Raw genomic sequence first — 16,925 nt, forward strand, 5'->3', positions numbered from 1 at the left:
TTCCAGATTGACATGAAAGCATTACACTTGCTGCAAATTTGTCATCTGCAAATCCATGATGTGAATCTCCCATTCAACCACATTTCAAAGGTGCTCTATTGGACTGAGAAATGGGGTCTGCAGAGGTCATTTGAGCACAACGTTGCCATTTTCAAGACAAGAGTTTGAGATGGTTTGAACTTTGTAACATGGTGCATTATCCTGGTGAAAGCAAATATTAGAAGATGGGTACACTATGATTAGAAATGAATGACATGGTCAGCAACAAAACTCAGACTAGGGCTGGGCCCTCCATACCTGCTTCATGCCCTGGAGGACGGGGCTGTGGCCCCCCCACACCCTCTAGCAGATCATTACATGAAGGAACCTTTTAAAAAACAAAAAACAGACGCGTCCATGCTCACAGGTGTACACACGGGTGATCACACCCACAAACTACACCCTTTTTGGCTCAAGGTGAGAGAAAAAAAAAAAAAGAAGAAAAAAAAAGAAAAAAGACTAGGGCTGGGCCATAATGTTAGGCAACGATAGGAAAATGAAATATCGCGATAGAATATGAGTAAAACGCGCATGCGCAGTGCCTTTGTTTTCATACGCACATGGCCGATTGTTGAGTGAAACAAATGAACCAGAATTGGTTTGTAAAAATGGTGCAACTTCAGTGATGTGGAACTGGTTTGGTGTTTGTCCGTCAGATACACGACAAAGCACATTTTTTTGCAGAACATGCAAGCGGCCGTCGTTATTGTCGTATTTGTCGGACTAAGATGCTCTTAAATCTGGGAGTAATCTGGGTCCTAAACTCCGTATACTTCAGGTCAAACGAACACTGCAGCATCACTGAGAGTTAAAAACTGTCTAAATTCTTTCATCTTTAATAAAACGATCAGCATTGCTGCTTTACCAGGTGTAACTATGAAGTTTAACTTCCAGGCATCCATGAAAACAAAAGTTATTACATTTAACGGAGTTAGAAGTTAGCAAGAAGCTAGCGGAAGTTAGCTCGCTAGTTTCACTAGTTACCTAAGCATGATATAGCATGTTCTGACTGAGAGATTTCTGAAAAAATTCAAACGTACAGCTCTGCTATCACTTCCAACATAAATGAAGACAGGAAACTAAACAGCAGTGACGTTTGTAGGGTTACTGAAGTTGGGCTAGCTGGTATATAATGATGTGCTACGTGATCGCTAGCTACACAGCTATGTTAGCATAACATAAACAGTGAAGCTGGAGGACGAACACTAACACTTTTCCACTTATAAAAGTTAACGTGAAGGTTCCTCATGGTTAGAGACAAATGCAATTGCATGGCAGGGTGCTGTAAACGGACCAAACTTCAGTCAGGAGAACAACTGAGATAATCCATCCACAATACGAGGTTGGTTATTAATATACTGCAACAACATGGGAATAGAGCAGCTGCCAGAGAATTCAACATTAATGAATCAATGGTACAGAAGTGGAGGAAGCAAGAAGAATGAGTTTAATAAAGTTTGATTTATCTGACTGCTTTGTTTCGCTTAATGTGCCTTATAATCCTGTGCACCTTATGGTCTGAAAAATACGTACTGCACACTGCAGTTTAATGTTGCAAAGCACCTCTTTTTAACTTCAGTGGATATTATACATGGTTATGCTCAGGATATGTCAGCCCATTTCTACTGGAAATGCCTTTTGGTTAAACTTTTAGCAAGGAATTTGCATTTGCACTGTTAAATTTTTATAAAGCTTTAATGTACATAAAAACCAGCTTCTTGTTTAAGTGAAAATAAATGGAAGGTTGTCTTTTTGCGCTAGTAATGTTGTGGAGTTGTATTTTGTCTTGCATCAATTATATTGTCAGTTATATCGTTATCGCAAATTTTCAAATATATATCGTGATAAATATTTTTGGCCATATCGCCCTGCTCTAACTCAGACTGTTGAATTTAAACAATGTTCCTTTGCTACTGCCACCAGCAGCAGCCTGAATTGTTAATTAATACAAAGCAGAATCTTAACTAGGTCGCCAGTGAGGTCTTCTGCAGCTGTAGCGCAGTTTTTCTTTGATATGTTGTGCATTCAGAGATACTTTTCTGCATACCGTGCTTGTAACAAGTTGTTATTTGAGTCAGTGTGACATTCCTCTCAACTCAACAAAGCAGTCTGGCCAATCTCCTATGACATCAAAATGGCATTTTTGCCCAGAAAGCTGTGTGCATGAAATTCAATGTTGGACTTTTTTTTAAGCCTTCTAATATAAATGCTGACACTATGTCTGGAGAATCTTTTTTTTTTTTTTTTTTTTTTCGCCCCACAAACATGAGCCACATTCAGTGCAGTGAGTTTTCATTTTCAAGAACTATGTATGAAGAAACATACCAATAAAAGCGACCCTAACCTTTTTGACTGTATTCTGTTTTGCAGCTCAGAATGTGACGGTGGAGGAGATCCTCTCATCCTATAAACAAGCCTGTCAAAAACTCAACTGTAAACCTATACCCAAAGTGCTGAAACAGATACAGGTAAGGCTCAACATAATACAAACACACAGTTGACACACAACTGACAGATTAAGTCAGTGATGTTGCCAGCCCACTAGTGATAAAGTCTTTTTTTTTTTTGTTTGTTTGTTTTAAAGACTGTATTGCACAAGCTTTGGATTTTTGTCTGTTGTTGGGGGAAAAAAAGTTATTTTTTAGTGACAAAGTTATAAAAATAATGCCACAGGAAGGGTGATAAATTACAAAGCCCTGTCCACCTTGAGACTTTTAGGGCTTAGAGGTTGAACATCCCCATTTCAGTCTCAGTCGATTTCAGTAGATCGACTGAGAGTGTTGTAACCGACTGAGCCTATGCCCATAGGGATAACGGCAATGTGACTAACCTGTGTGTGACGCAGGTCCTTTGTTTACTATGGTGTCTCTACATAAAGATATAGTTGCAGTGTATCAGCTAACCAGATGCGGTCTACTGTCTATGCAACATTAGGAACTTTCAAGCTCTCTGCTTATTTAGCTGTGTATCTATTCATTTTTCATAGAGGTGGTTTTAATACTTAATATTACTAGCTAACAATCCAGTTTAGTATGAAGAAACAAGAGCAATATTTTTAACTGAAACGTTAAATACAAACACTGTGGGTATGAACTGGTGTCTCATTTTAAGCAGCAACAAATTGTCTTGGCTCATTATTTTGATCCATATAATGTGTTGTGGGCAAAAAACAGGATGAGCTTCCCACAAATGTTAATTTACCTAGAGGAGGAAAAACACTTAATAATTCTTCCGGTTTTCAACTGCACATAATAACATAATGAATGTTTTATTTTGTTATATTCATTTATTTATTTATTTATTTATTTATTGTTAATAACAACCATATTGGCCTCCTGTGGACCTTGGTCCTAAATGTCTTGGCACGCAACAAAACCATTGCAACCACAGACCCGCTGCTTTCTCCGTCCTTTTTAAGCTCAGTTTAATGTGGCCAATCCTCCCTCTCACTGTTACTGTAGATATTGCTGCTTTTAGATGGTAATTGCTTTATGACCAATGGTTCAATGTTAGTGCTAACCATGAAAGGTCTCTGCATAAATATGTGGAGAAAAAAAAGTTGTTGCCACCTAAAAGAAACCCACCCAAAAATACAAAATCCTGTTGGTGTCATGTACAACAAAGCATAGATTCAATCAGAATTGTTGTTTTTATTGTTTGTTTATTTTTAATACTGATAATGTGAATTTTGGGGGGTTTGTATACATTTTTTCCTTACTTCTGTTATCCTTGTTTTTCATATCATCTTTAATTCAAGCTGCTCAGGTATTTTGTCTTATTTAAAGCTTAGATGTCGAGAACTTTAGTTTAATGTATGATATTTTTATTCACAGATTTATGAAACTTTTAATCACTATTATTTTTAGCTATTGCCTTGGTATACAATATTAATTTTTTTATGCATTTTGCCTTGTCAAGCTGCAGTGTTGATTTTTCTTTTCATTGTTTATGAAAGAGAACCAAACCATCCAGATATAATGAACAATCCCAGTACTCTTATTTTGAAAGGTCAGTTGCTGACCCAGCTCAGGTTTCCCTTGGAACTAATTCTTTGAGAAACACTGTGAAACCATTAGCCAAATGATTGTTCAATACGAAGGATACAGGACATGTATACTATACAACAACTGAAACTGTTCAAATTATGGCAGCTCTGGGCTCCACTCAACAACCAAGAGGTGGACAAACATCCAACAGTTAAACATTTGGACGGCACCCAAAAATCCTTTTGTGAGGTCAAACAAATTTTTTTTCCAAAAATTACATCCTGAAGGTTTTTGTTTTTGTCATGAAAACACTTCAAAGGCCTGTTAATGTGGTTTGAGGGCATGGTGTGATCCTTCATTGCATGACTTTGGACAAGCGCTGTGATGGTATCCTGTAGATACAGGGTTTTTCCGTAAGAGTGGTTGTTACTCCCGTCAGGCACGCGGGTGTTTTTTGGCCTTCTCCTGTGGGTTAGCCTGCTCAGTCATGTGTCTCATAATCCCTCTAATATAAGCAGTTCTTCAGATCCAGTGGGGAAGCCTCGAGGCTGTTAGTTTTTATAGTTTGCCAACTTTGTGCCTTTGTATGTGAGTTAGTACACACGCATGCAGAGAAAATCAAAAAGAAAATACATTTTTTACAAACCTCTTTGTTAAGAAGAAACTCATAGCTTTACGTTGGTAAATCAGTATTAATGATGATTATGCTGGAAACCTGATATTGAAAAAAGGACACATATTTGTTATACTTAAGGATCTTTACACTTTAAGTATATATTATTTTGGTGTAATTTAATGAGTAATGAGGTGAGGTTGAATTGTCCTGCATCAAGAGAGAAAGCCGTGCATTTAATTGTTTCTATTGTATTACAGGAGGAAAACTTATACTACTGTTCTAAAATGTTTTCTACCAATAAGTGACAGTTCAGTATTTCTCATGCAAATGCGTCAGAAGGGATAATTGTTTGTACAAGTAATGGCCTGTCTCTTATATTGACTTTCTTCTGTTTAGATAAATGCCCCAGTCATCAGTGGAATAGTTTAATAGTTGGTCTGATAATTGTAATACTTTAGAACTGTGTTTATATTATTAACATGTGAGTAGCTGTCTCCCGGTTTTTATTTCTGTAGGAGCATCTCATCACCAAGCCAACTCCTTTATTATCAGGCTAACAGGAGATGGGAGTTGGCAGCAGCAGTGAATTAGCACTTACTTCTGTTTGTTCAGTTACTGTAGAACATAAACTGTAAACCCTTCAGTGGGCCTCTCAACTATTTGCACATTTGTACCTGCTGGTTTGTGAGAGTGATGAAGTTGAAGGAAAGTTGGTCTCAAGATGGAAACACATTTGTGATTCAAGGGGCTCATCACATGTCTGGTCAGCTGAAAGAGGCCAGGCTAACATTACAGTTACTTGTGGAACTGCACGTCAATGTGCTAAGCTGCCTCTGTGAGCTCCACTTAGTCTTTTAGTCTGGGTACATTTCCACTGGCTGACTGGTTGACAGTACGGGGATGTCTCGTCATCACAGAAGTGCCTCATCTCCCTCCTTCCCTCACTCGTATTTTGATTGCTCATGTCTGCCCTCCCACTGTACTTCTCCACTGCTGTTAGTCCACTTCTACCCTTCTCATTTCTGCTTAGTCACCCTTAGCCGCCCATAAACATACCAGATGTTTGGCCAGTAAGAGGAGGGAGTTAGCAAGAGATGAATAACCGTTTACTGTTTTTCCTCATTCACTCTTAAGGCTTTCTTTATTAAGTTTAAGTACACGTGGCACTTTTCTGGCTAGTTGTTTGTGTAGATTTGAGGGGTTTCTTTTTTTTTGGGGGGGGGGGGGGGGGGGGGGGTTACCATTAAGCAGCTATATGCTGAATGCCTGTTACTGCATTAACTCTGACCACAGTGTTGAAACCTGGATACTTGGTAGCCTTGTGTCACATTTCTGCTGCTGCAGTTCCTTGAAGAGCACAGTGTCTTACATGTAGCCAGCATGCACGCTTGCTTCTTATGTATGCATAGGTGTCTGAAATGAGGATCTCACAATCCACAAGAACTCCAGGAAATTCTTTGCAAAATGTTCTGCACCGCTTGTACATCTGCATGCGCTGTGGAAGCAGCTTTATCCCAAATCAGGGAATGGATCCGGCCACTTTGGTATCACATCATCTTTCTGACCATATAACTGTAAACTGGAGTGATATAAACTCTGAAAATATCACATGATGGGGCATATATGGGTAATTTCTTTTATAATTTAATAAGTTTATAGACTACTCTCTGTGGTTAATTAAAATAGTTGCAAGGTGCAAATAATGGACACCTTACATAAACTAATAAAATGTTAGTATATCTTTAAACATACATTTAACCTCAGTGAAGAGAAATTGTGTTAAGATTAGTCATTAAAATCAATTCTTCACTGTTAGACTACATGCTAAATGTTCAGTTTAATTGTTTGTCCTTACTTTAATTGGCAAAACTTGACTGACACGTATTACTGTTTATTTGATTGTTTTTGTGGAATGATGTTGCCAGTGTGTACTACACAAAAAAGGACCTTGTAACAGTCACATTTAATAGAAAAAAGTGGAGGATTTTGTCATACATCACCTCGGTCTTTTGGCTATGAGTACTTGGATGCTATATATCTGTCTTGATATTGGGCAGAAAATCCTTATACTAGATGACTGTGTGAACTACGGAATAGATTACTTGTGGGGACTGTAAAGCAAGAATAAAAGCATTTAACGAACAAGATGTTAAACTGAAACATGGCGTGATATAGTCTTCCCACGACACAAAGATGCACACCCATGCAACCACTCGCGCAGAGGCACACTCTGCGTCATGCACTATTTTTGGTTCTGGCAATTCTGCCTGAAAGGAATTTGCACTGCTGAAATCACACTCTCTGACAGGTTCTCATGTTAATTGTTAGTGAAAATGTGCTTGCTGTTAAACTGCCAGAAATGTTTGCCTGTCTGTGTTTATATAGTCAACATCTTATGGGTGCTAAAAGATATTAAAACTAATGATAATGTGACGTTTATCAGTACATTTACTTTTATGTCACAGCTCAGTGACTCTCAGCTCTCCAGCATTATTTAATTTCACTGCATTTCCTGCTGCTTGTATTAATAGTGCAATATTTTGAGCAATTGTCATGTGATATTTGTGTGTGTGTGTTAGGGAACTCATAATTTATATGTTAGGCAATGAATTCCGTATACAAATAAACCAGTGTGATCACCTTCAGCAATACACATTAGTAATGACAGTGAGACAGGAGGGCCGGGGTTATGAAGTTCATGCTGAATTGGTTGGGCAGTCAACCGGAGAGGGGGGATTTACCTGTACATAGTGTTGAGGGCAGCACCCTGTATGTTTTTAATGTTTCTGTGGGTGGTTAGGTCTTCTACTGGCACAAGAGGTAAAAGTTTTCACCGTTAAGTCACTAGCATGTTTGGTTTTAAAAGATCATTTGATGCTGGGGCCGGTTAACTGTGAATACAAACGTTTCTACCAACTCACACAGACAAACTCATGATCGTCTTGTGCCCTCAAACAGGCCGCTAACTGGCACTGATACAGGAAATATTGCTTGTTTCTACATTTTGTGGGTGTATGTGTCAGTTTCTCAGTGATTTGTAGTTTCCAAATGAAGCATTTGGGTTTAGAGTTTAGTTTCACTTTTACATGCCTTTAGGTTTTTACTTTGGGACTCAGTTCCCATCCATGTTGCAAGACTTTGTATTAACTGTAACACTTTCTGTAACACACTATCCCATACAGCCAAAATTGTCATCATTGGGGGTGACTGAGCATTCCCTTTCAGTGCATCCTAAAACAAAACCAGAAGATAAATACTCTAAGGGAGCCTGGAGCTAATGTATGCTGCAGATGCTTTTTTTTTTTTTTTTTTTTTTTTTTTTTTAGCAGCAATTGTTTGTCTTGATTTATGTGATATCTACCATTTCGTGAACTGCCTGCTGAATCACGTGAAGGCTTGAACATGTGAAAAGAAAAGATTGCTTCAATGGGGAAACCCTTCCTGACACTACTTGTTTTTGTTTCTGTAGGAACTGAAAGACCTGACACAACGAAACGAGTGCTTAGATTTAAAAGGTAAGTACCAGACCAAAAAAACAAAACCCCCACTACAACAGTCACAAACGATACAGTACAATTAACAGTGTAACATGTGGAAAATAGTAATTGCAGTTTTTCTAACTTTAATTTATAAACAGCATCTAATACTGCATGGCTGAATGGTTAATTGATCAAGTGTATGTGGATATATTTTAGGTGAAAAGCTGGACTACAAGGCATGCGAGTCTCTGGAAGAGATTTTGAAGAGGGTCCAGTTTAAATTGGTGGACCTGGAGCAAACCAACCTGGATGAAGATGTAAGATGCTTTAAATATCTGCTTCTCCCCCTTTTCTCATCTTCTTTCATGTTTGATTCATGCTTTCAGTTACACTCTCATTAACTTTTCCACGATTACAGGACTAGCAGGACATGAAGTATGTGGTCACGAGTTTTCTGATTACCCCAGATGTCTACTTGTGTAAACACCATTAAAATGTTTGGGCTGCAGACATGCACAGATAGACAGTGTCGTAGTGTGGAACACATGGACACTGACCACTTCCTGTCACACACCCTCCAGAACACACATACTCTGTTGCCAGAGTCATACAGGAAGAAGTTTGCTTTGGACCAGAAAGTTTAATTACTGCTCATTACGTAATTCCTGTCTGTCAAAACTGTGTCAGTACTTTCACTCTTTAACTGCAGAATTAATTTAGCTCCCTGTCACCTGCTGTTAACGGCACGTTTGCAGAGTCTGTTAACTTGCAGTCCTTGAGGTCTTGGAAACCTGATGGTTCTGGGCAGCTTTCACTTTATTTAATCATGGTTAGTTAATAATGCCGAAATATTTTCTTCAGTGACCTTAAAGACAAAGTAACTCGATGTCTTTAAATATTAAAATATGCATCAGTGTTTTATGTTATTATTTAGAGCAAGGGTCTCAAACCTAAGTGAGCTGTGAGCCCCTGCAGGCACTGTTATCTGATTGGAAGGCGACTTCAGTGTTCAAGTAGTACAAACAAACAAGAAAAAAACCTACCAGTATTTCCTAAAATGTAGTGTTTTGTTTGTTTGTTTGTTTGTTTTTATTTCAAATATTGTATGTGAAAACCAAACTGCAAATGTGAATGCATTTTTTTCTCACTCTTAACTAACTGAAGCCTTTCATTGAACTACCAAATAAACAAACAAACTTTATTTCTGGCCAGACACGTGGCAGGACTTCTGCTATAATTTTGTGCACAAAATAAAAATGCAGACATAAGTGTACCCATTAGTTTTTGACTTCTAGTGAAAAATGTTTTCTTTATGAAGAACTCTCTCACTGAACTAACACAGCCAATAGCTCAACATATTTGTACTCTCTGCTCATATTACCTTCATATTAAATAATTTTTTGGTTTTAAAGAACTTATTTTAACATTGCACTCAACAACAAACAAAATCTCTCTAAGAAAAAAAAGTAATTTCGAGGACCAAATTGCATTATATTTCTTCAATCAGTATACAATTAACATAATATTAATATAATTGCTAAAGCACTTCTGGATGGATAAAAACTGCATTTCGTTGCCGTTGACCCCTGATTTAGAGACTATGCATGTGAAGGACAGATGAGTAGTGATCTCAGCAGATGTAAACAGTGGTTCTTTCCTGGTGTTTGTAAAAGTACCTCTTCAGAGTAAAAAAACATACATGCCAGAATATTTATAGACCACAGATAACAAAAGTTATTTTTAGATAAATAGAGGTCACCATAAAAGCACCAGCAAATTCTTGTTTGAATGAATGGGATTTTTGTTGGGGAAGTCCCCAACAAAAATCCCATTCATTCAAAGTAGTTTCACTTCATAGTTTCCCCTGGTCATCCATGCCCTACCTGTAATGGCACTGACCCCACCAGTGGGTCTTGTGTCACAGTTTCAAACCTAACAAAAGTTTATACATCCATTTACGGACCTGCTTCAGTTAACCAGTAACAAGTCTGCCGGCTCTAACTAATTTGCCTATTGTGATCCAGTCACAATGTTCGCACAGTCCAGATGGAAAAAATAAATTTTAATACCAGGTGTAAATGCAGTGAGCCATGGATCAGTTTTCATGCACTAGATAAACATATCCAGACAACCAAATGGATAACATTTTTCTACCAGTGCTGAAGGGCTTCTGCGCAAATATTGGCAGATGTTTTGTGTAGGGCTTAAAGAGTGCATTATCAGCTCCGGAGCATCGATACCGCAAAAATTGTATCACCGCATTCCATCTCACAAGTTCTTCTACTAATTAAATTGGAGAGACATTATGTGTCATTTTATTTCAGTCCAAAAAACCATACAATCTAAAAAATATATATAATTAAGTAACAGTGTAGAGTGATGGTTTTTGTTGTTGTTGTTTTTTGTTTCTTTTTTTTAATTTCACCCAACATGCAACATTACCCCAGAAATGTGAATAAAGTGGCAGAATGAGTCATCGACTGAGTCACCAGAGAGCAGTTTTTCAGTCTCAGGCAAGTGTCTCGCCTTGGGCTGAGATGAAATGAAGCTCTGAAAGGAGAAAATACTGAAGTAGTGTTGCCGGATGAGCTGGGATTAGAGGAAGCTGGCATAGAAAATAAATCGACTCGGGAAGAGGATGGGTTCATTTTTGAGTGGGTGTGAGAGGTATACAGTAGATGGCTTGATTTGGCTCGTACTTGACTCGACTGTGCAGCAGTGGCGTCTTGTTGGGAATGAAATGGGAAGATGAAAGGAGAAAAATGGTTAGAAAGAGATGTTTTAAGAAGCCTGTGAAGGCGCAAGCACGGGAAGCAGAGTTACAGGATGGCTTTTATTGGACTGAATGACTCATCTTCCTCCACCCTGTAGATAAACACACATTGCTGTATACTCGGTAATGTCTTCCAGTATAAACGAATGCAAAGTGGAAAGGTTAGGAGATACTATGCAGTAGCATAGCCTGTCTGACTTTGTTAGTTTTTATCAGCATCAGAAAAGGATAATCTCACATTTAATCTGGATCACCTCCTGCAGTTGGTTGATCAGTTGTGGGGTCAGTTTATTTATTTATTTCGATATTATTGTATGTTTATTTATTTATTTTTTCCATTGAAACAGATGAGAAACACAGAATCCAGTCATGAGATCTAGTGTTGCAGCAGCAAGCTGATATGCTCAGCTATGAGTTATATTTGGAAAATAGGAAAAGCAAAAGAACCAGACATCCATCCTCACTACGGTGCCATCATCTTTATGTAGTTTTTCAGGAATTACTGATATACTGAGTTGCCCCTCTGACATCATTATTAAAGCCAGATTAAAACACTGATCATGAGTGCACTTATGTCATCCTTGATCACCTGATATTTAATTTTAGTCCTGCCTCTGATTCTTACCACGCACATTTGGAGTCTTACAATCACACAGCACTTTGGTTTTTGCAGTACTCTGGAATATTTCAGAAACAACATGATGATGTTGCTTGATGGACGTCAAGTTAATCAAGCATTTTGTACTTTACTTTTCAACCAAAAGAGCCTTTACACAGTTCCATTCAAAGCGTGAACCTTTTCAGCTTCTTTTTCACAGTTTCATGTGTGATCACAAAGTGCACCAGACCTCCTCCAATGTGTCAAAACAGTGACTCTTCTACATGAACTTCGTGTTGTTTAAAAGGATAAAGTTGCAGGAAGCCAAATCCGCTAAGTAGAATGAGAGGTCAGTGCCAAAATCCTCAGTGTTTAAGTGTGCTGGGTGTAGAAGAACAGTAGTTTAACCACAGTTCAGGTACTCACCCCAAACACAAACTCTGACAGCTCAGGGAGTTAAAATCGAGCTCATTATTCACAGTCTCACTGTTAGGGATGATTTCACAGTGCATGACCATGTCACCAGTGATGACAGCTGTTGGTGAGGCTGGTTTTATTTAGGAAGCCTGTGAAGGTGATGATTGTACCCAATGTTCTCTCTAAGCTGCTCGCGTGCGCAATTGCGCACTGCTGGCACGGTCTCTGTGCACAGAAAATCTGCGTTGCGCACAAAAAAAAAATCTAACCTGAATTGAAATTAAATTGTTTTAGCTAGCAAAGCGGCGTGGCTGATGTGGAGTGAAGCCACGTTAAGGACAACGTGTACAACCATTGGAGATGTGAGCAGGACAGACGGAACAATTGACGGGAAAAGTGTGGACTTTATACCTGTTTTTAAATTGTGTTGATAGGCCACGTAAAACCGGAGTTATGATAAAATATATGCAATGTTTGGTTTTCTTCCTGAATGCTATCGTTGTTTATATTTACTGCGGGAAGAAACGGTAAAAACGGCGTTTTATAAGGAAAGCGCTCGAAAACACTCTCTGCCTGTGAGCAAAGACAAGACCAAAAAAGCCTGCCCTTTCCTATTGGTGGAAAAATGTACCATGTCGACCAATCAAAAAATTATATGGTAACATGGCATTTAGTTGTTTAGGAAGGGGGGAAGTTTTAGGAGTTGTGGCGGTGTTTTGAGATGTGAGAGATTTGCCACATTTAGCGCAAATCTTGCGTAGTTAGTGTGTAGTGTTGTCAATAGTTTTGTTGCGTCTGCCAGAACAATGATGCGACTACTGAATGTTACAGGTGTTACAGGAGTGATACATCTCCTGTCGTCAGGCCTGCAGGTATCAGGCTGTTGTTCTCCTTTATCTCATAGTGGACAGAAATTATTTTTTGGAGTGGCACAAATGATTTGTGTGGCATCAGATTTGATGCAGAACAGCTGATTATTCTTAAAATAGTTTTAACTGTTTATTTAAAAAAAACGCCTTGGCTGCATTTTTAGGTAAACAGCTGCAAAAAACTTTGTTGTTTGCATAACTCAGTTACTTTTTTGAAGAAGTAACTATATATTTAATTGCCCAACAATCATTATATACTGTATTTTGCAGACAGAGTTACAGGACTCTCTCCCAGACCACAGGCTCATACTCATAATGCAAGTCAGAGCTTTATATATATATTCTTGTGTTTTCAAAATTGGAGTTTAAGTTATTTTTACTTCCAGTAGTGTTAACATACTACACAGGTCATGAACAAGATTTCTTTTTTTAAATTTTCATTGTAAGTAGTCTAACATAAATGTAAATGCTGTAATTTGATTATTTCAATAAACCATGTAACTTGGATGGATTCAGTGCTGGCGTGACCACAGTGCACACATCTACTGTTGCTCACAGTGCTCCAAGGGTCCGCTCAGGGAGTTTGCGTGTTCGCTCAGACACATGAAACATTAGAGGGAACATTGATTGTACCATGCATAGGTGAATTGCAAGTTGTCAGAATTTGTGGACTGAACCTTGTCTGAACCTCAGCACTTCTCACCTGCCTTGAGGGATTGTTACCCTGGCAACTACAACTGCTCCAAGCTGCATTACAACATCTCTTCCAGCGTTGTAACACTATGGACCAACTGTGAGAGTTCTTTAAGTTGTTAGATTTTAATCTGTTGGTTAATGTTTCTCCTATTCTCTCCCTCTTCCTCCCCCTCAGGGTGCCTCAGCTCTCTTTGACATGATAGAGTACTATGAGTCGGCCACACATCTCAACATCTCCTTCAACAAGCACATTGGCACACGAGGATGGCAGGCCGCAGCTCACATGATGCGAAAGGTGAGAGATCATCCTCCCATACACCAACAACTACAGTGTGCAAAGGTCATGGTGTTGAGCAGAGTTGAACTCTTAACCCTTGAAAGACCAGGAGGGTTGTTTCTGCCCATACAGCTACCCTTCAGGAAAAAGTGGTCATCAGGCTCTTAGTAATGCAAACTGCAATAGTAGGAGCTAACCTGGCACAATAACAACTAGTAAACAAATTTAAAGTTAAATAAATGAAAACGACTGTCACTAAATTTAAAAAAAGAAAGTCAGTTAAACATTCATCATTCTAAAATAACACATGATTTAAAAAAGAGAGATTATAAAAGTAAGCACACTAAATGAAGTGCATTGGGACATAGTGTCAAAGCAGTGTGTGAAAAATGAAGGACATTCTTGGTATTTAGTAAAAGAAATTGGGGTAAGTATCAGTTAGGGTCTGCAAAGCGAGGCTTGTTTTGCGGCCACATGACCTGGGAATCTTGCAGTTATTGAGTTGTTTGTCAACTCGTCTTTATACCAAAGTACCAAGGAGTCAAATGTGAGGCCATCTGTCTGACAGCTGAAGCGTGTCTGATATTGTGTCATGCAACAGGATCTCAAGCACAGCAGCAGGTCTACAACAGAAATGCTGAAAAAGAAAAGAATCAAGGTGAATCTCAACCCTGAATGAAACGCTGTCACTGGTCCTTAAAAGAGCTGTACATGAATAAATCCTTGCAAATCTCAATGAACTGAATAGAACAGAGTGTGCCAGAATTTCTTTACAATGATGTGAGCAACTCCTTAGCGTTTTTTTTTCCCCTTCTAATAGTCCCACTAGGACCAGTTTTCTGTTATGTGCTGATTTAGAAAACCTTAAAATCAAGAGGATGTGCTTTTGTTTTGCACATGAAAAAAACAAGTAGTAAAACAATAGTTGAACTGTGACAGAAGATGATGGAATGACTGAAAGAAATAAGATCTGTCCTCAGAAAAGTCACTGAAGACAATTTACACAAGTGATTGAAAAATGTAAAAAGGCTTTGTTTTTAGTGAGAAAGCTCTTCAGGCTGAAGCTCAAACTGTTGCTTACTTGTGTTGTGTTAGTCATTGCTTTGTGTCTAGGGGGAAAAGACCAAGATTCTGTATTGTTTCTTATCTCTGACCTGTCATCGTCAGTGCTGCTGCAAACATAAGTCACCCTTTGACGTCAGTCATCACTTATTACTATTAAGAATTCAAATCACTAACGGCTAAACACACTGATATATAAGGACGACAGCAGCACATGAGAGAAAACACATTGATGTGAACAGCTGTTGTTTAATCAAAGCAAACTATGTGGAGTTACTGGTTACTGTTCTTTCGTTTGTTTGTTGGTTTGTTTTTTGTCGTAAGTGTGACTCATAACCCAAAAAAACCTCCCAAACTATTCAAACTTTTATGAAAAAGCAGAGATTTTTGTGTGTTAGGTTGGCTCGGTGTACTGCGGTGAACAGCACTAATAGGATAGAATAGAATGCAATTTATTGTCACTGTGCACATGTACAATAAGATACTGAGCATCTCCCACTCAGTGCAGACATGTGGGAAAAGAAAGGGGGGTTCTGCAGCACTGTATACATATGAGCAGTATTCAAAAATATAAAATATACGAATCGGGGGGAAAAATAGTGTGATATATTTACAGTCTGGGGTATTGCACAAAAATTAAGTATTGGTAATGGTAGTTATGTAGTCTGTGTATAGAGGGAAGTCCTTGGATTGGGTGGTGGAACTGTGTTGTCAGTGCATGTGTGAGTTGAAGGAGTTTTGGGAAGAAAGTATTCTTGAGTCTGATAGTCTTTGTGCTTATGCACCTGTAGCGCTTCCCTGAGGGAACCAGGTTGAACAGGTCAAAACCAGGGTGGGAACTGCCCTTGATGATGTTTGTTGCTCTGCTGAGGAAGCGTGAGAAATAAATGTCCATCAGGGAGGGGAGAGGGCATCCTGTGATCTTCTGTGCTGCCTTGACTACACTCTGAAACCTCACTCTATTCACCTTAGTGCAGCTACCGTATCATACTGTGATGCAGTATGTCAGCAGACTCTCAATGGACGAGCGGTAGGTCAGCAGCAGGTTGGAGTCCAGTTTGTACTTCCCGAGGACCATCAGGAAGTGCAGCTGATGCCTTCTTGACAGCCGCTGTGATGTTGTCTGTTCAGGAGATGTCAGTGGAGATGAGGACTCTGAAAACCGTAAGGTGTGGACCCCCCCCCCACACTCACCTTTGATGTATAGGGGAGCTAAGTCAGTGCTGTGCCTCCTGAAGTCGACAGTGACCTCTTTGGTTTTCTTGGTGATCACTGCCAGGTTGTTCTCTGAACACCATGCTGCCAACTTCAGGACTTCCTCTCTGTAGGCTGCCTCGTCTCCCTTTGAGATGAGTCCAACTGCCGTGGTGTCATCAACAAACTTGATGATGAGGTTTCTGTTGTGGGTCGAACTGCAGTCCTGGGTCCAGAGGCAATACAGGAGGGGGCTCAGCACACAGCCCTGTGGGAGCCAGTGCCCAGCATGCGAGTGGAGGAGAGATGAGGGCCGAGTCTTACAGTCTGGGGCCAGTTAGTGAGAAAGTCCTTTATCCAGGCACACGTGAGAGGGAGGAGGCCAAGAGTGACCAGTTTTGTGATGAGAATATCCAGAATGATTGTATTAAAAGCTGAGCTGTAATCCACTAAGAGCATTCGGATGTAGCGTTGCTGCTGCTCCAGGTGGCTCATCACAGAGTGGAGGGCTATCTTCTGTGGATCTGTTCTGTATGCAAACTGTCTGCAGAGTAACAAATTACTTTGCACTCTTTATTATTATTGTGGCCTACTCATTTGTTTTTATTTTCCATTTGGGTCATTAATTTAATCCTAGAGGGAAAAACACCACATTCTTAATCACAGTCAGTGATTATGTGGTAACTGTGTACAACGGTCTTACTGTAATCAAAACTATGTGTGGGAAACTTCTTTGGCATTTGATCAGTGCTTGGACCAAAAGGCATTCCCTGTCTCCGAGCAATGACCGTCTGATTTATGAAGCAATGCTGCACAGCTTGAACATTATCAATGAAAACTCATAACTCATTTCAATGAAGTAAATGGAATCGAATTAACAAATGCTTCGGCAAGTGCATGTCCTTCAATCCCTGAGATC

The 16,925-nt window shown here is 39.2% G+C and overlaps 1 protein-coding gene across 1 annotated transcript in view; it reads left to right on the plus strand.

Annotated features, from left to right (window-relative positions):
• ppp1r37 (protein phosphatase 1, regulatory subunit 37) overlaps positions 1 to 16,925 on the plus strand; it is a 46,093-nt gene that overhangs the window by 18,216 nt on the left and 10,952 nt on the right. Inside the window, exons 2-5 of the mRNA XM_080890047.1 lie at positions 2,410 to 2,507; positions 8,111 to 8,156; positions 8,337 to 8,437; positions 13,649 to 13,768. Coding sequence (XP_080746173.1) covers positions 2,410 to 2,507; positions 8,111 to 8,156; positions 8,337 to 8,437; positions 13,649 to 13,768 — 365 coding nt within the window. The remainder of the gene's footprint in view (positions 1 to 2,409; positions 2,508 to 8,110; positions 8,157 to 8,336; positions 8,438 to 13,648; positions 13,769 to 16,925) is intronic.

Source organism: Rhamphochromis sp. 'chilingali' (assembly GCF_963969265.1).
Source record: "Rhamphochromis sp. 'chilingali' genome assembly, chromosome: 8".
Classification (NCBI taxonomy): domain Eukaryota; kingdom Metazoa; phylum Chordata; class Actinopteri; order Cichliformes; family Cichlidae; genus Rhamphochromis; species Rhamphochromis sp. 'chilingali'.